This window comes from Rhinopithecus bieti, unplaced genomic scaffold (genome assembly GCF_001698545.2).
Source record: "Rhinopithecus bieti isolate Rb0 unplaced genomic scaffold, ASM169854v2 scaffold_6536, whole genome shotgun sequence".
Taxonomy (NCBI): Eukaryota; Metazoa; Chordata; class Mammalia; order Primates; family Cercopithecidae; genus Rhinopithecus; species Rhinopithecus bieti.
Genome location: NW_016805524.1, coordinates 1,047,244 through 1,067,848, shown reverse-complemented (window position 1 = coordinate 1,067,848; position 20,605 = coordinate 1,047,244). Strand labels below are relative to the sequence as shown.

The 20,605-nt window shown below is 34.7% G+C and overlaps 1 protein-coding gene across 1 annotated transcript in view; it reads right to left on the bottom strand.

Moving 5' to 3' along the window:
* The window catches only part of EYA1 (EYA transcriptional coactivator and phosphatase 1), a 167,231-nt gene that overhangs the window by 144,653 nt on the left and 1,973 nt on the right, over positions 1 to 20,605 (bottom strand). Inside the window, exons 2-3 of the mRNA XM_017872729.1 lie at positions 16,377 to 16,426; positions 14,701 to 14,828 (exon numbers count right to left, since the gene is read on the bottom strand). Of these exons, the coding sequence (XP_017728218.1) occupies positions 14,701 to 14,824 (124 nt within the window). The 5' untranslated portion in view covers positions 14,825 to 14,828; positions 16,377 to 16,426. The remainder of the gene's footprint in view (positions 1 to 14,700; positions 14,829 to 16,376; positions 16,427 to 20,605) is intronic.

Sequence of the window (20,605 nt, the reverse complement as noted above, 5' to 3'; positions counted from 1 at the left end):
TTCTCCCCCACTGTATTTCTTTTTCTCTAGGTTTTCTTCCTTTGTCTACTCTGTGGTTCTATAATTTCACCTCCTTCTTGTTTGCATTTTCTCTCACAATCATTTCTGTCCTGGCCACACTCTATAATTTCCACTACTCTAATCTTTTACAAGCATCTTCTTTCTAATTTCACAGTCACTATCCTAATTACCTTCTGCCTCTTCTCTTATGAAAGTCAGCAAATTGGACTTTCAGCATCTATTCTCCCTGCTTTGGAAACAAATATTTATCTTTTCATAATTTAGATGTGCATGAGTCACCACTGGCTCTGGGGTCTTCAGCAGGTTCTCCACTTTCTTCTCAATTAAGTTCCCAATCTCTAATCATGTATTTAAGGCCCCCTATACTCTGACACAGAACTTTTCTTATTTTCTTTGCTTTACTTTTCATTTCATTTCTTTCATACACTTTATATTTGCATAACAAAGAATAATTTGCAGGAATACAAGAGTACTGAAAAAATACAAAATCTCATCTAATTGTCCCAACTTCCCTGTGTGGCACTAATATCCCCATTTACAGATAAAGAACCACATATCCATATACTGGACATCAGTTAAACCAACTGGCCTCCTAAGATATTTAATGCTTCCTCAAATCTACAGCTTTGTAGTACCCTTCCCAGAATATTCTATGAATTTTACATATGACTCAATCCCACAGTTTCTTCAAGGTTCAACTAAAATCCCACCTGTTTCCTTAAGTCTTCTCTGATCTAGTACTCAGGGGTGGTTTCTTATTCCTTGAACTATGTCTGTGTCTGTGCCTCCTTTAGAATATATGTCCTACTCTACCTCATTTCATATTGGAAAGTCTTATCCATTTCAATATATGGTAAACTGCTTCATGACATAAAAGATCCTCTAAGACCAAAACACTAGGCTACATTTTTTTTATTTACATGACTGTATCTCTACAGGACTTAGCCCAAGGTTTGGTTTGCAGTTGGAAATCAATATTTACTGAGGGAATGAATAAAGATAAACTGACTTAAAAAACAGGTTACAAGTGACTTCATACTGCTAGGGACATTGCACAGGACAAATAAAAACACTGTTTATGCTAAAATCAAGATGACAGTTTATTCCCTCCAAATCATCACTCAGTCTACTGATAAGCAGGTTTTGCAAAGCGTCTAATTTACAGAACATGTGTCAGTTATGTTATTTTGAAAAGGGTACTGTTTGGAGAAGACACATTAGCATAAACTATCAATTACTGAAATTTTTGTAGGTTTAGAGAGGATCCCACCTGAATCAGTAAAAAGAAAGGTAAATAAATTATCATACATTTGTAATAATTCATGGGACATAACCCACAAAAGCAAATGTTGGGTATGGCTGCAAATAAGCCTTAAAAGAACCCTTTATAGAGCAACACAATGATGCTGTAGAGGATCGCAAAAGCACAAACATGCAACGTTATGTTACGGGTTAGATTCAATGACAGTATCGCTCACAGATTTAATGAGTCTCTTTCTCAAACCATGAGGCAGAAATAGAAATGTGTTTTTAGAAACTGTGTCAAATGATTTAAAAAGGGGCGGCGAGGGAGATGTGAAGAGAATAAAATTGTTGCATAAAATATGAAAGTGGAAAAAAGCAACATTGCTAAATTTATACATTTGACATCTCACTCTAAATGCATGATTAATTCAATATTACAAGTACCCATTTGATTATTTCTGCTTCACCTAAAAGTGCATATAGCCATGAACTAAATGTGTTTTCTTTAGTTAATTCCCATTTAGAAAACAAGACATTCTTTTGTGTTTGCATTGGCTATATAGCATATGATCATTATCTCTCCAAAGAGTAAAGTTGAGGCCATCTTTATCTTAAAGGAGGGCAGGAAAAAATATTAGCTGTTCAATGGTACACCTGGTACAATCTTATGAAAGCCAAATAAACACATCCAGACTAAACTTGAATTTAAGGGTATACATGGCCAAAAAGAAACATTGGTCCATTTCAAAACCTGCTATTCATGGAAAGTACAGCATATATTAATAGCAGCATGTGCAATTACTTATGGGGTGGTCTAGACTAATTGACATTTTTTTGTAAAAGAAATAATATATGGTAAATCATAACTGCTCCTTTGTAATATCTTTTACAACTCCACGTTCCTTTTTGTTTTGCAACTCATTCTTCCACACTAGCTCAGTTTCCTAACACATACAATCTGAGAAGATTACATGAGCCTCTACACTAATGCTCATCTGTCCCCCAATCCAGTCTATCCTTGCAACTGCTGCCAGATCAACACCTAAAACACTTCCACCATATCAGCCCCTTGCTCAAAATATTCAGTGGCTTCTCTACCGACTCCAGGATGAAATCCAAATTCCTTAGCTTACTATTCAGGGTCCTCCACAGTTTGGCTCCAACTGATCCTTCCAACCTTATCTACTATCAATTCCTTCTTCAGCTAAACTGGTTTCCTAACAGTCTCCCAAACTATCCTACCTTTGTTTGTATTGTTTCCTCATTTAGAATGCATTCCATCTCTTCTCCACCTATTCAAATTCTACCCATTTCCCAATACTCAGCTCAGATTCCATCTCCTCCTTGAAGCCTGGCCAGACCTTAGCAAGCTGAAGAGCTCTTTCTTCTATACTCTGAGAGCACTTTTGTTCGGATCTGTGGCTTCTAACCTTCTTGAGAATGAAGCCCTATAACACCAAAATATTTCAGAACCCAAAGTGTATGACAAAAACCTACTGTGAATTTGTAGACAAAAAACGTGTATTTTAATAAACATAACAGAATGTCCATATGTGAAAGAGTTAAATATATATGTGGCCTGTTAATTTCCTCACCCTACAGACAAACCTTTTGAATTTGCGGACCTTTGGTACTTGTTCTCCAACTACTGAGGAAGTGTAAGCCACAGACTGAAAATCCTAGTCTCCATAATTTATTTGGCATATTATCTTTTAGTTTTGCTAAATGTTTAAAAGTCTTATCTTCCTTAACAAGCCTGTGAGCTCCTTAAGCCACGTGTCATGGTCAACATAAAATAGACAAATATCTAAATTAAATATTTTGTTTGTTTGAAAATCACAGAATTGCAATTCAGTACAGATACAGAGAGCAGAATGGTCTTCAGTATGTCCTAAGAACAAAGAGAAGGTTGGAGGATTTTATTAGAAAAAGAAATGTTACATTTTGTTTTGAAAAGCTCATTGGCACTAGAGAAGCTTTGGGAGGCTGCCAAGCTCTGACTGGTGACTGGTGGCTGTAGGTAAAATTAGTCCTGGAGTCATGGCAGGCTGTTTCACTAGTTACTAGGTAAACTGGTTTGAAGGGTACAGCAGGCCATTTCAGCAGCTGGGCTTGAAGAAAATTCAGCTCTTGGAGCTGGTGCTTTATTCCCCAAGTGCTTTACCCCCCTACTCTTTCAACTGATTTAGTTGGTGCTATGGTTTGAATATTTACTCCCTCCAAAACTCATTTTGAAACTTAATCCCCAATGTGTCAGTATTGAAAGGTGGGAACTTTAAAAGGTAATTGGATCACAAGCACTCCACCCTCGCAAAAGTATTAATCCATTCATGGGCTAATGGGTTCATGGATTAATGGTTTATCAGAAGAGGGAAACTGGTGGCTTTATGAGAAGAGGAAGAGGAACCCGAGCTAGCATGTAAGCAAGCTCCATGCCCTCCCCATGTGACACTCTGTGCCATCTTGGAACTCTGTATATAGAGAGTCCTCACTAGCAAGAAGGCCCTCACCAGATGCAGGCCCTTGACCTTGGACTTAGCCTTCATAACTGTAAGAAATAAATTCCTTTTCTTTATAAATTACCTTGTTTCGAGTATTCTAAGCAACAGAAAACAAAATAGTACAGTTGGATATAACTAAAATGACCCAATTGGCATTAAATCATCTTTCACACAAGAGCAGTACCATACACCTCTTTATATTTCTTCTAGAATCTGGCAGAGTTTATTTGTATACAGTAAAAAATAAATAAATACTAGATTCCATTTTTCTCCAATATTATGCTAGAAAATTTATCATACAGACAGGAAAGTTGGAAGAATTACACAGTGAACATCTATAAATGTATCACCTGGACTCTACAATTAGCATGTTACTATATTTACTTTTCTATGTCTATCCTTCAAAAAACTATCTTATTTTTAATATATTTTAAAGGAAGTTGCAGATATAATACACTTCCCCTAAACACTTCAGCATTCATATCATTAACTAGAGTTCATATTTATTTTGACTTTTAAAGTAAAATTTTTATATAATCCAATGCATAAATCTTAAAGGTGTCATTCAATGACTTTCAACAGATACATATTATATTTAGAAAGCAAAGTGAGATCAAAACATTTTTAGCTTATTATAATAATGGAAGCATGGCACAACAGTATGAAAAGATTGTACCAATAAAAAAATGCAGATAGCAATACAACATTCTCAATTTATGACACAGGCAATATTAAAGTAGACTTTTAGAATGGATGGATGAGTAATAATTTTAAATGTAGTTTATATTTATTGAATATTGAGCACCTACTATATGCCATGCATTTTGCTAAGCACTTTACAAGCAATAGGTCGTTTGCTCCTCATCGCAACTTTATGAGATATTTATTATTATTGTGTAATTTCATAGATGAGGAAACTGCAGCTTAAAGATGTTAAATAGTCCATGATCACACAGTTTCACGTTTCTTTAATTGCCATATCTTTTGTAAATCAGCCAAAAAGCCCAGTGTTTTCTGAATATGGTTTTATCATCCTTAATCATTCATTTGATACAGATCTGGACAATCAGTGAATGGTACAGCAATAAGAAGGTCCAAGAATACCAGGGCACTGAATAAAAGTATATCAGGGTATGTTGCAAATTAGCGGGTGGTAAAATAAATCAGTGCATGAAGATTGGAAGCAGATGAGCTGGCTCAGACTCACAACCTCAACCATATCAATGTGGGAAAATGGCTTACTTGCCTAAAAGGTAATCAATCTACTAAACATACATCTCAGATCATGTTTCTTCCCATCCTTCACCAACTCACAGCAGCACCCAGACATAAACCCTACCCACACTGAGTATTAATTGAACAAGTAATTACTAAGTACCTCAAGTGCTGCAAATACCTGCAAAGGCCGTGCTTGATACGCAGGATCCCAAAGGAGGAGAATATATCCTTTCCTCACCTGGAGACATTACAGTAGCCAGTCCCAGAAGATATGTTTCTTTTTAAAAATATAACATTATTTAATAATAGCTGCTATGTTTTGAGTATGTAGTAGATACCAGTAACTACACTTAGTATTTTGGATAGACTGTCATGCACCTGTGATGAAGGGGCAATGCCATTCTACAGCAAAGAAGGCAGAGGCTCAGAAGTAATAGATAATAATAGCCAGTGGACATTGAGCATTTTCTAGGAGCCAGACTCTGTTCTAAGCACTTTACCAACTCATCTAACAGTTATAGCAACACTACAGGCAAACAGTATCATCACCTTCATTTTACAGACCAGGAAGTAGAGGCATAGAGCAGTTAAGTAAGTATTCGTCATCACACTTGGTAACTAATAAGTGGCAGAGCTTCAAACAGAGGCAGGCAGCCTTCAGGACTCTTTCTTTGCTGCCTGCTCTGTTCTCAACATGCATATGTTAGTTGCCGTGAATAAAAAGCAGAATTGTGATTGTGATTTTTTTAGTTCAGGTAAGTCTGACTACAAAACTGCTCTCACAAGCATGCAATTCTTCCTATATTTCTAATATTACTCATTTTCCACATTACTCTCTGTAAGGGAAGTATCAGATATGTTCAGAAAAAGATAATAATATGTAAATAAGCACATGATTTCAGATAAAATGCCTTCATTTCTTCTCACCTAGGGTCCCTTCTTAATGCCCACTACCCCTTGAATACAGTTTCAAAATACTACCTAAGTGCATTTCTAAAACACAAACCCAATCATACCACTTTCCGACTCACAAGTCTTCAGCTCCCACAGCTCCTGTACAGTTGAATCCAAATTCTTGAACTTCATATCTTGAGCCCTTCATCATCATCTTTGGCATCTAAGCCCCATCTCTGTGCATGCTTCTCATCTTACACACACACGCACGCACACACATGCACGCGTGCGCGCGTGCATACACACACACACTCTTCTGCCATTCGGAATGTCTTTGTCACAGCTATAAAGCTCAAGCTCTCTCTTTCTTCCTGGCATGGCACTCAGTATTCTCCTACCTCTCCTTCAGGACTCAGGTTAAGCATCACCAGTGTGCATCCCCACAATCCACAATCACTTCAGTGAGGATTAGACGTCCTCCTCCTCTGCAGAATATAGTCCTTATCTTAAAGTATGGTGGTAAATCACATTAAATAGCGAACTTCTCCTTGGCTAGAACGGAGTTTGGTATATTTCTAGATAGAATCACTTAATAAATATTTCTCAAATTAACAATGTAATTGTGGATATACAGTACAGATATACTACATATATACACACATACACACACACATATATACATAGACACTTTTATTTTTTTACTTCAGTGAATACATATATATCCTTCTTCCTGCAATTTTTCCCCACCTTCAAAATGTTTACTTCCAATTATTCCTTTACCATCTTACCATCTACACACCAACCCTAAGTTGGTTTATTAACTGCCTTATCCTTATATCATTCAGTAGTTTCTTGGAACAGATGTATGTGGAAGTTGCTTCATCACTATTAATATACTAACAGTTGAAGTTTCTATTTATGAAGCAGTTATTTACTACGGGTCAAAAGCAAGTCAGTCACTATAGATCAAATTCACAACCTGCAACAATGTTGACTGTGGATGTTCTGTGGATGGACAGCCCATAGCAACTATATGAACTGTCTGTGAAATGATCAATTTCAAAAATTTGAAAAACAGGCTCTAGATACTTATTGAATCCTTAATGCATTGTAAACAAACTTAATGAATGTTCTTCTCTTATAATCATTCATGTACATTATATGCTTAGTAATATGAGGCATTCATTTAACAACTTTTTTTATTTGACTTTGTTGCCAATTCTCCCATTAGATGCTAAGGACACTAGAGTGAACACATGTGTCCCTGCTTTGAGAAACTTGGAAACTCTTCTAGATGAAGCACACATATAAATGAATGTTGCATATCTTTCATCTTGGCCACAATCTTAGATAAGGTAACATAAACACTTCTTAGGGAAGATAAACTATTTCAGCAAGAACTCAGCTTTTTGGCTAGTAACCTAAGCAGTGCTATTGGGGACTCCATGTTTTAAAGTGTAAAGAATATAGCTTTGAAATCAGCCTGTTAGGCCTTTGCATCTCTTCCGCAACACAGTTAATACACTGTATACACAGACTAGTCACTTAAACTCTTTAAAATGAGGTGCCTAAAAGTTACCCTAAAGATTGTTTTGAGGATAAATGTAGGTACAGGGCATATGATGTACTCAAAAACTTATTCAATGTAGTTCATATTCTTTATTGTTGACAAAAGGATTCTTTCCACTTAAAATGCCCTTATTAGTAATAAATACAATGATAAAATGGGTAAGGATTATAGATTTTGATTCATGTTACAATGTTAAGAAAAAGGTTCCTAATATGTATTATGAGGAGTACATAAACATACCTCTTTGGAATGTGTTTGGTAGAGTCTGTCTACCATTTTTTTGGTATAATGGGATACAGGAGGCATGCAAAAACAAAACAAAACAAAACAAAACAAAACTCAAAATCTGTAAAACTAGCAAATTACCATGAACATAATCATAATAAGCTCTCACTTACAAATTGTGTGTCCTAAAAATTAACACAAACCCTTGATAACCTTATGAAGACTTGCTTTCTCTCTACTATAGTATAAGCAATATTTGACAGTCACTGACATGTAACAGATAATTTTTTTCCTACCCAAAGCAAAAGTGGAAAATTTGTAATATGTATGTATTTTTTTCTACTATATTGTATGCTTAGAGTGAAAGAGAGGAGAATGAATTACTCTTGACCCTTACTTCAAGTTAGCAAGGTGAGAAGAAATGTAACAGACCCCACTTTATTTATATACTGTTCACACCAAGGCATCCTTGGATATCATAAGAAATCAGGACTTACTTAAAAGCAGGGAATCTGTCACCAAACGCATATGAATTTGCCCAAATACTACCATTCACTAAATGTTCACATATCTCCCGGGAGGAAACCAGAGGTTTCTCCCAGAATACTGGATGTTCTCAGGGAGATATATTTCTGCTCATACCAAAGTTCTGGCCCAGGCAGCACAGAGATGCCACAGAACTGTGATTCTCTATACTATTAGCAACTGAAAGTAGGGAAAAGTTGTCTACATCTAGACCTTAGTTATCAGGAAGCCTCGCTCTGGAAACCCTGAGCCTAGTTGCAGGCAATCAGCACTGGAGTTCCTATTCTTATTATGAAAGATACAGTTAGCTGCAGGTGAGAGGCTAGAGCCTATCTGCCACCCTACAAGGCTCACATGTGCCACCCCTCTATTCCTCTGATTTTACCTCTTTTACTCCCAGCCATTCTCTCTCCTCCAGCCACACTGGGCTCCTTGGTGATCCTAGAACATCCCAAGCATGTTCTCAACTCTCAGATTTGGTCATTACTACTCCAATGGAGCCCCAACAAATGCCAACAGTGTTGTTTGGCTGGTATAATTTTGTTCTCAAAGTCAAGAAAAGTGTGACCAAATTTACCACCTACTTAGAAATATTTTCTGAGGTAGAAAACATTTACTCTGAGCAGTAGCAAAACTGCAACCAGTTTTTAAATTTCACAGTAACACTGCCCCAAACCAAATGTGCATATGATAATGACCATTATAATGAAAAAGAAGAGATGATTTCCCATCTCCATTTGATCTCAGAGAGGCTTAACAGGCAGACAGTTGATGAAATTATAATTAAGTCTAAAGCTTTGAAAACAAGAAACAATCCCCTAAAGTTAACCTAATGATGCAATACAATGTGCACGTGGACCACAGGAAGGAATCTCACACACTCATGCACATCAGAACTTCAAGACCGGACTGTAACCACCCTGAAGAGTCATCCTTATAACGAAGTCCTTGTCATCAGAGCCTCTGCCACTGGTTCTTGCACAGCGCTGCCGTTTGCTAGGGAATGGCATCATCCAGCCATGAAGGCACCAGTGTGGCAATGAAAGCACCAATGTTTAGTAAAAGGTATTAGAAAAGGCATTTGTAGATGATGCAAATCACATATTCTCTCCAGAGAATAATATAATGATTAAAAACCCAGGCTCTGGACTCAGAACTTAATTCACGTACCCGCTCAGATGCCAGTGGTACCAATTACAAGCCATGTGCCTTTAAACTTGGTGTTTAAGTCTTGGATTTTTTTGTGTGCATAAAATGGGAATCACACTGTAGAAGTGACTTAATTATATATGGCATAGCAGTTAATAAATACCGAGCACTTAGAAGTTCCAATCATGCTGCAAATTTTATGTTACATCCTCACAGAAAGCCTGATGTAAGTTCTGTTATTATCCCCATTTTACAGATGAGAAAATAGCCACCCAGAGGCTGACTTGTCTGAATTCACACAGCCAGCAAATAGTGAAGCTGGAATTCAAGCCCAGACTCTTAGCTATTTTGCTGACAATGTTTTTAAATTTGTTTTCTAAAGATTAATAAAGCAAAACATAGAAAATGGTCATCACGGTGACTAATAGGTTATTCATAAATATTAGCCAGCATTATTATAATTAATTAGCAACAGACATGTGAAAATTATTCCTATATATACAACATAGGAAAATATTAAATCCTAACAAATTATTTGTTCATTCTTTCATGACTTTTATTTAAGAACAATTTATAAGAGGCCAATTCTGCAGTTACAGACAAACTAAAAATGTCATTTAGAAACTCTTTTATTCACAATGTCCCTTAATCTTCCAGAAACTAAATCCTGTGCAGAATGTAAACAATAATAAAGTTATATTACCATGTTTCTATTGACAACAGAATATTTAACCACAAATATATAAACATAGACTATAAAATACAGCCTCAAACCATAATTTTATACACATCTGCCCCAGTTTAGATATTTCTTGTAAATCAGATTTCTTAAAAATAATCTAGTTGGATAGCATTATATTTTACTAAATTAAAATTACAGTGAGAAAACAAATCCAGATAATTTACTAGTGTTCTAAGTTTTGTAAAACGATAAAACAGCTTAAAATGACTCTGATAATGTATAAAACTGAACCTATCAGCCTAAAATATGTAATACACAGTAAATTTTAAACGCAGAAAATTTAGCTACCTAATTCAAGATTGTATCTGTTATCACCTAGGAAATCTGATATACCAATTCAAAATTACTATTTGAATTACCTTCAGAATTCCTGAAACCCTATGTGCAGTGAAGATTCCAACTGCATCTGGTTTTACGTCATCTAAAGACAAATCTATCCCTTTCAAGACAAGTTTAAGCTTCTTCTTGAGTCTGAGTCTAAGTTTACAATAGAGAAAACTCAGAATTAGAGCTCTGATTTTTGCTTGCTCACACTTTTTTTGGCCTTCCTCACTCCTTACTCCAAGACAACCAAAAATAAACACTCAAACCAGCAATATATGAACTGACCAATCTTAAGCTCCCATGGACTTACGACAACCAGCGAAAACAAAGATGGAAAGAATCACTGCTTTGCAAACAAGGCCTTAATTACGTACGTAAATAAAAATCCTTTTAGGGCCACAGCTCTGAGTCCTTCGAAGGAACCTTTCCCAACTACTTCTCATGCTTAACACAAATATCAACACAAAGCCTTTACCATGTAAAGGCTTGCACAGATTCCCAAACATTACAAATCCTCTCAGATTTGATGATCATCTAATAGAAGCATCACCAAGAAGCCTATTTCTTAAAAGCTATGCTTTAACAATATAATACATGGAACAGAATTTCTGTTCCATCTTGGCCTCCAATTGCATTTGGTTTTACATCACCTAAAGACAAATCTATCTGTTTCAAGACAAGTTTTTCAGACTAACTGTCCAAAGGAAGAGGGAAAACAGTTGAAAGACAGGCCATGGTTGGTGTTTTCATAACCATCCATTAGTGTCTGCTAGGTCAAGCTTGAGTTAATAGTAACAAAAATATGCATTAATTCATTTGGAAACATATCACTTCTTACGGTGCTTTCCTCATTGCAAGTCGAGCGTTCATTTATGCTACTATTTTCTATTTTTACCTGTTTATATTTTTATATTGCAAAGATGTATAAACTGGGTGAAACCAATCACTGGTTAACTTCAACAGTAACAATTCACAGAGGGGTTGGAAGGATGTATAAAACTGTGAATAGTTGAAAGTTTTGAAATATGAAACAAACAACTATTATAACTGAAGAATATTTCATTTAGGAAATAAAAAAGCACAGTACTTGAGGCTGTAGCTCAGTGTCTTTCTGTCTTTATCCCTTAGATGAACCATGAAAATAGGCACTAGCCTGTGAGTACAGAACCTACAAACATTGAGTCTTAGGATAATTTGGCAGCAGACTTAAGAAGAAACTTAATATTCTCTGCCTTTCCATTCCATTCCCTTCTTGTTTGTTCTTCAGATGAAGTTATGGTTTTTGATATAGGAGATTTTCTTGTTTTCTTAGCCTCATTATAGGAACAAGTGGTGGCAGGAAATAAAAAATATCTCTGAGTGAAAAAAGACAACCTATATAAATGCAGGCAAAGCCAGCAACTGTGTAAACTAAATGGAAGTTCCATTGACCTAATTAATTTCTATTGGGCTGAGATGATTTTCAGTTGCGCTGCAGAGAAGTCACTTAAATATAAATCATGGCATATGTAGCTGAAAATGTTCATTGTAGAGTTAGGGGAGGTGATTGACATTTTAAAGACTCTTCAATTGTAATGAATTTCTTGATTTCATTCCTTTAATTCATCAATAAACACTGCTGTTTTCAAACTAAATAAGATTTAAAAGAAGAAATAGGAAAATCTATAATGACTATATGCCAGAGAAGTTTGCCAGACATTAATGAATTCACTAATTTTAAGCTTAACTCTTCTAGTGGTGACAGAGAGGAATGAAATAGATATATTATGAGACATATAAGTAGCATGATAAACTGATTCACACACTTAATTAAAAACCTAGAACTTTCCAATATTGTTTGTATCTAAACAGACATGTAACATCAATCATGAGAGAACTTTGGGTCCATATTTTCAAACTGACTACTAAAATAAAACAATATGTCAGGAGATTGAGAAACTTCATTTATTCTCATTTATATCGATACCTTCTACCTTCACTTTCTAACCACCACAACGCTTGTAAAGTACATTAACGAAGATTGCCTGAAACAGGGTGAGATGAGTAATTGTGTATTTCTCTGAAGTCAAGTCTAAAAAAATTCATTTCCAAGACATAAAACAATTAAGTTTAAGATAAAGAATAAATTCTATGTATTTTCCAGTTTGGTTGAGGAGATCACATAATTACCTAAAATGTTTTAATAGTTTGAACTTATTTTAGTTATGCAAAAATCTAATAAAATGCGGTATTCCTAAATATGAATGTGATATCAAGCTATAAAAAGTAAATATTCAGAAATACGTTATTCCTCCACATGTGCTTAGAAAACAAACCACACATCACTCACATAAAGCTATCTAAGGGGAACCCTAAACACACACTCTGTTTCAGTACTGCATGGTTCTTATTTTGTAGGAGAGAACTTGCCAATAAAATGTTGAGAAAACGAAAACGTATTAGTCCTGTTCATTTCTTCATGTACAAAAAAATTAACTACCAGTATTTCATAATTGCTCTTCCAAATATGTACTGGTATACTCTATTGAGCAAAATATTTTAACATACTTAGTCTTCCTTATATTTAAGTTAATTTGAATGACTGTCTTATCTGGACTTCACAATGATGGAAATGCCTGTTAAAGGTCACCTATGGGCCTTCTGCAGCTCCTGTCAGTGGCCCCCCTCACGCTGACTTTCACATGAGGCCTGCCGGCGCAGGGACCTGCCGCGGTCTGGGTGACTATATCCACACCCAGTCTGTACTCCGCAGTAGGCATGCTTTACCTGAAGCCAAAGCCCAAAAGGAGAGGAAACAGGACTGCTTGCTTTTATTTTATTTGCTCTGTAAAATCCACTTACACACTAGAACTACTTTCCTATAAATAATTTAAATTTATCTCTGATTGCCTATCAAAATGGGAAGAAAAAAGTTTCAGATGAAAAGGCACCTCATGCAGGGATTAATTTTCTGTTACATCAGCAAAGTTTCCATTTTGATAGTACCCATTTTCATAAACACTTGAAATGAATGTATTTATGCTAAAAGAAAATGCAGAATATTTACACATTCAAAGAATCACTGCTGGAATAAAATCAAAGCATCTCATATCAGAAACAACTGATTTTATATTTTCCTATTATTAAAATTATATAACATTTCAAGTTTTAAAAGCCTTCACTAATACATATTGGAATATCACACCAAAAAAGACAATAATTTTACAGCAGTTAGCTTTATTTTTTTTTAAAAATTGTGTAATGAAGGATCACCATGGTGACTGGGAAATGATGGTTAAGAGTTTTGTATATGGATGGAATTCTGGAATATTCTAATATGGACAATTTATCTAACTTCTAGTGAAAGGTATGCTCTGAGTCATCAAGGTCCTGAGGCTTAGTAATGAATAAATAAGCAAAATATCATCTATGAAGAAATAATTTTTCAATAGACTACAGTAGAAATAAATATAATGCAATATGTAACATATCTTTCCATATGTTGAAGTTGTAAAAATATGCATAGTACCTAAATGACTGCATAAGAGGTAGCGACAATACATATAACCTTATATGTTTAATCTTAAGTATACATGGATCAAAGTAGGTATTTCTACTTATATAAAATTTATATAAATATTCATATGTATTAATTACACAGAAATAATTGTAATTGTTCTACATTTAAAGTATGCTATTTAATCTTTAAGTAAATAAATTGTGTGTATATCACCTAAATGATGTTGTATACTTCATAAACAATACTTTTTTTACTTATTTATATTTTCACAGCCAAAGCCATAAGAACACTAGGCAAATTATTTCATTGATATTTAGAAACAATCCAGTCCAATGTTTACATTTAAACAAATTCGGCTATATTTAACAACAAAAGGGAAAATAAAATAAAGGAAATAATACCAAGTTTTAATTGGTCATACAACAAAACAACACAAATTGATATTGCAGTGTGGACATGATCAATAAGAAGATAAAACACACTCAAAGGTTAAAAATGTTATGCACACAAATATGTATAATACACATGTGTATATATGTATATGCATTTGGCAAAACAAAACCAATCTATACAATGTTACAATAACATGGAAACATGAATCTCCTAACAATGAATACGGATTGGTAAGTCACATTATTACCTAAAGAGGAAATATAACAGTAGTTTTACAAATTTGACAACAGAAATCATATTAATGATTTCAACTAATAACAAACCAACTAATAACAAAGCATATACTGATGAAGAAACAAGGTGCAAAGTAAACAGTGAGAAGGCAGACACTCACCTTCGGTGCCATTGGGAGTCATGGAATTACTATTTATATGAGAGTTATCAAGTTTGGGGCCACTGGGGGATTCACTACTACCACTCAGACGGCTATGCGGGCTGGTTAGATCCTGCATTTCCATAGACCTAAAGACAAGAAGCCTTCCGTTTGACAGATGTACCAAATTCATAACACCAATATTTAATGCGCTAATGACTTGACACCTGCTTTGAAACACACTCGCACAAAAGTCCCATTGTATCTATTTCTTAGACTCAAAATAATTCATCTCACATTTTGACTTCAGGCATCCCTTCATCATATGTACTATCAAAAGATGTCACTTGCTTTACCTACCCAGCCAGTCAGTCACCTGAAGTTTTTAAAATTTCATTTTTTCTCTTACACAGTTCATCAAGTCACAAGGTCTAATGTGAGACAATGACACCTATTCTACTTTTCAAAGAAAAAATACAGTCATCTTTTCTTTTATATTAAAAGGACCAAAGGCATTACTTTTCTAAAAGAAAAGGCAACTATGTAAAGAAGTAAAATAGAAATAGATCACTTCTCTGGGGAATCTTTTTCATCTAATAAATTAGCACCAGGTACTCCCTTATAATTTACCACCCAATTGTAATTTAATGGGTCTCCAAACCAAATAAAACACTTGAAACCTATAGTCTAGTGACAGGGAATGAGATAGTCCTGATGCATGTGTTTACTCTGGCAAACTACTTAATTGTTCCTCTGTTTCCCTTGAAACAAATGCAGCATTAAAACATTATGATGTCGGCTCACTTGTTTGCTTTGTGGATTACATACAGCGTGCCCAATTGAAAAGGGATAAGGCCAACATACAGTGGGTCCCTGCAAGCATTAGCACTTGGAATACCTCAGCTGTCACTTACTCTGGGAAATAACAACAATTCTACTTCAGTGCTATAATTTTGCAATTTTACCATATAAAACCAGTTAAATGCCCCCTGAAAGTTCTTAGACTCTGCAGTTACTTATTCTATAAAAGGTACAAAAGCCACTACTCATGTTCACAATTTCAGAACTATACATTTATATTTAATACCCTATTAGTGAAGAGAGAATTTATTTAAAGTCACTAAAAACACACTTAGATACCATTATTTTCTTACAGTCAATTTCTTAAAAGTTTAGGGCCCATTTATTTTATACTTTGTATGTTTTTCTAAGAAAAAAGATGGAAGTTTAATGTTTACATATATAAAGTTAATACTATTTGCTCCTCACCCCATCAGGTCAATAAAAGCTACAGTCATTTTAATTTAGAGGTCGCACTTACATGGACTATGGGTATCAGTTTTTAAAACAGTTTAACATGAACCATTTTATTTCTAAAGTGAGCTTTGACTTCCACAAATATTCTGAATTCAAACTAGAAATGGTCTAAAATCCAATTTTTCTCTCCTGATTCTCATTACACATTCACAGTTTTCCTAACACTAGAAACTATAGCCCATAATTATTTTCAAACCGAGGTTCCTATTCCCTTTCTACATACTTAAAATGTTTTACAAGCGCACACATACAAACTGTTAAGTAATTTCCAACAGAGGCTGTTGCTATTAATAGAAATAATTAAGAAACACTAGACAAAAATAGATACGGGTCACAGAAAGGTAATCTCCAAAAATGTCAAATATCAACAATATCCTTACCTGCAACTTGAGGAAACAGCAACATCTGAACTGGCTTGAGATGTTTGCACCTGTGATCAGGGGTAAAAAAATTAGAAGCTGTTGTTACTCTGCTTCAGTGTCAGCTCTTAATTATACAGAGCACATGGTTGAGAACGACAATGCTCTCTTTTAACCAAAAGAGAAAAAGGAGGATACTGCAGCAGTGAAAGGCATATTGTCTTTAAGTTGAGGTCTCAACTGTTGTTTCCTCCTGCAGGTCTATCCTCCTCCTCCCCTTGTCAGGGGGGGAAGGCAGCCAAATGACGTGATAGTGATTCATCACTGGCCTATGACAGCTGCAAACGGGATTACCCCTCCCCCAATCAACATGCAAAGGAGCCTTGCCCAGGCAGCTTGGAAAAGGTGCTTGGAAAAAAAATAGCGATTGACAAAATGGGCATGTTTAACAGCAATAGTTCAAGCAGTAATCCTCCAGCATCCTCAGAAGATCTTTCATCTTCTGTTATCACCAGCTGAAATAGAGCTCCCGCCCACCCCTTTGACTCCTGACAGTTTCTTATCCTTATCATAATGGTTTTCTCCTACATTTACTATTTGTCATTTAACATTCACTAAAACAGCTTCTGGGCAACTTTCAGACAATGCTGGTCTAGCTATAGATGGCAAAGGCAAGTTTTCATACCCAAAGTCACTCCACTGAACAATGTGCTCATTTACCCTCGCCAATTTAAAATTCAATGAGTTCTTATTCAGTTCTGCCCAGTAAACTAGAAAATGTAGTTAGCATTTTTGGTAGATTTTCCATCTTTTAAACCGAGAAAGAAAATGGAAAGTTTAATAATCAGTTCACCATCCTAGTCAGCTTACATTTTAGTCTCTCTTTTTTCTAGACGAATCTGTACTTCAGGACTTCACTGAATAACTTAACTAATGTGCAGGCTTTGACAGTCACTGCTTGTCTTCCAGAAGCAGCTCAAACTGCCAGCAGGTGATAAAGCTCAGGTAAGGCCAGACTGCTGGCTTGTAGGCTCAGGCTAACGCCTCAGTAGGAGAGCATTCTGCAAAACGTTTAAAAATGGCTCAGAATTCCAAATCTTTGATGTGCATTTTCATTCAACCTGAACTGACATCAATTAGGGTTACAGAACAAAGATGAGAACTGAAGCATCTCAAATGGCATTACAGTTATCCAACCAAACGTCTTCTGTTAAGTCCTGTTATTTTTTTAATTATGATTTATGAAATAAGAAATACTACCTTTCTAGCAAGAATAAAGCATCTTTAAAGTCTAACTGTCTTGGTATAATGTTACGTAAAATTTCTAGGTACATGTTTCTACAATATGTGTAGGATGAAAAACAATTTTAAAGGATGCTTGAGTATAAGATAAAATTAAATTTCAGTGCCTACAGATGTGTCATTCCGTGATAACAGCCTTCTGCAATTTTTTGTTAAAATTAATGTTCTCACACAAGTTTAAGTGGTTTCCTTTAGAAACTCCAGCAATATACCTCAAGGATAAATTTCCTTTTTCTTTTTTTTTTTTTCTCCACTTTTATGCACCTGGAATAAATTATAGGTGAGAACTAACTTAGTTTTAAGAACTCTCCTGGCTTAATTATGTGAAAGAGTATTTAAAGCATTCTTTCTGTTAAATGTTAAAGTACATTTCCATTTTAACATTAGCTGGAAAGTACACTGTTGGAAATATAATTTTAGTTTCGGTATATACTTTGAAAGTTTGGTTAGATTTATATTTGTGCTTTAACCAGTCATATTTAAATTTCAAAGTCAAACTACTGTTAATAAAGAAAAAACGAACTTCAAAACAAGAATTATTCTACCACATTTCACTTAAAAGAATGCATTTTCACTATAACACATTTCTTTTATGCTGGTTCAACTAGACTCTACTGTATTTTCATACTCTACAACTTTTGAAAGTCCATACGCATGATCTACATTTCATTAAGTATACTTCAGATATATTCTTTTGTGTCTCAAGGATTATTTAAACCATGTGTTGTGTGTTACTGTATTTAAAAATGACTCTTTAATCAAAATAACTTTAAAACAACTAATCCTCACTTAGGCTGGTCAGCTGAATCCACATCGTGGTCCAGGAAAAATAAATCTACTCTCAAGAATGCGAATGCAGACAACAATTAGACACAGATGTGAGCAAAATTAGTTACAGTTTACAAAATGCTACACTTCACATGCTTTTAGTTTTTTATGTGTAGTACAAGATTACAGTGCAGAAGGAAACATAGTCTTATAATGACTTATCTAAAAAGAACACCTATTTCTGATTGCTGTTGATTTCCTCTCATGTCTGATAATATCTCTGGAAGTTTCTGTGTTGTAAAGGTCTAAAACCACAATGTGTTTTGAAAATAATTAGGGATATTTCCATTCAAAAGAGAAAAATATTATTTTATTATTTGTAGAAAAGTGATGTGAGGCATTCAGTAAGTTCACATTTTCTGCTTTACACCCATAAACTTAGTATGTTTGTCTTCTCCTAATCTGGTATTTTTAATTCAAATACTTCTATGAGTGCAAAAATATTTCCCATAACATAACAAATGGTTATCTTATATTACAATCAAGTCAGTTCACTTTAATGCTTTTTAAAACTCATTGTATAGAACACTCAGGTCGCATATCGACAGAGTTGTGAAAATACAAATAGCAACAAGCAGAACTTCTTAGAATTCAAATTCAAGAATCCTAAACTAGTAACTTTGACTTCTGATTAGTTAATGAGGTCTTTTAAGTTTGCCTTTTTTCTAATTAAATTTATAATTCTTCACAGATGTAACTTTTGTTGATGTTCAATTTGTCTCTCTCATTTTGTTAAACCTCACATAGTACTTCGCCAATCCATTGAATAGCCACATTAAATCTGTTAATACCATGCTCTTCAACCCCAGAAATTATTTCCAGAAGGCAAACTTGCTTTGAGAGATCATCAAACAAGACTTAAGGTACACATTTTATCACATTTTCCCTACCACAGAGCTCAGGATGCAGAGCAAAATTCATGACTTTTGCACTGTTTATTATACTTTGCTAAATTACAAATCAAAAGCATCTGACAGAAGATCATGCGTGAAGCCAAAAGTTAATAATGTTCTGTGAAAAGTAAACTGTAAATGGAAAGGGATTCTAAATCTCAGCAGCACACAGCAAATAAAATGTAGGTACTTGTCTAAATTATGGGGTTTCCATAGGCTTTTTTTGCTTGCTAGAAGCAATTTTTATAAAATGACTATAATTTAAAACTTTTTTTTTTCAAACTGAAAAGAAATTTTCAAAGTGAAAGTACTGAGCTTATCTAAATAAATAGAGTTGGCAGGCAAGCTAGTTTTGTGCAACCACAGATCAACCTGAGCACTCCAAATTTGAAAGACAATGGCAATTTTCTCATCAGAATGTATTTTATATATATATATAAAATTTCCTTAGCCATAAATCTGTGTTTTAAGCAGGGTATATTCTTTCTAAAATTTCTCCTCAATCGATATCTCCAACTATGGCATCAGTGTTGTAATGAAAACTTAAATTTTAAAAATAATACCCTAAACCTAAAATTGAAATGAAGTTCTAGGGAGATGTAGATGTTTTTTAAATGTTAACACTGTATTTCCTTCTTTATCAAAGACTCCATAAAATAAATGCTTTAATACTACTGCTGATTATTTTAATGTAGTATACTACATTACTTTTTGCAATGCGTCGTTTAAAGAAAATGACAAAATAGAGTCCGCATGAAAAAACAAATAAGTATTTAAACCACATGGATGCTACCTATAGCTTTAAAGGATTGTTTTCAATATCAATTTATTTAAAATGTTGAATGAAACACTTTTGATATTTGATTAAACAAGTGGTTTTATTCTAGCTGCAAGTGTTTTTCTTCTTTACAATGTATTCTTACTTGATTTTCACAAATGGAAATTTTCTTTTGAGAAAATCATTTATCATGTCTATGAAACTCACACAGCAGTGGACTTCCATTTGGCCCTCTAAAACTGAACTGTGGCTCAATTAGGCTTCTATGTCTGTCACCACAAAGAATGTTCAAAGATTGAAAATCCATGACTGCTTGCTCACTTACTGAACACTTTGGGCCTTGGGAGAACTCAAGCATGGAGAAAGTCAAATATCAAATATTTGATAATGCAAAAGCATGACTATACATGTGTGCATGTCCTCAGACCCCAGACTTGGGGGGGGGGGGG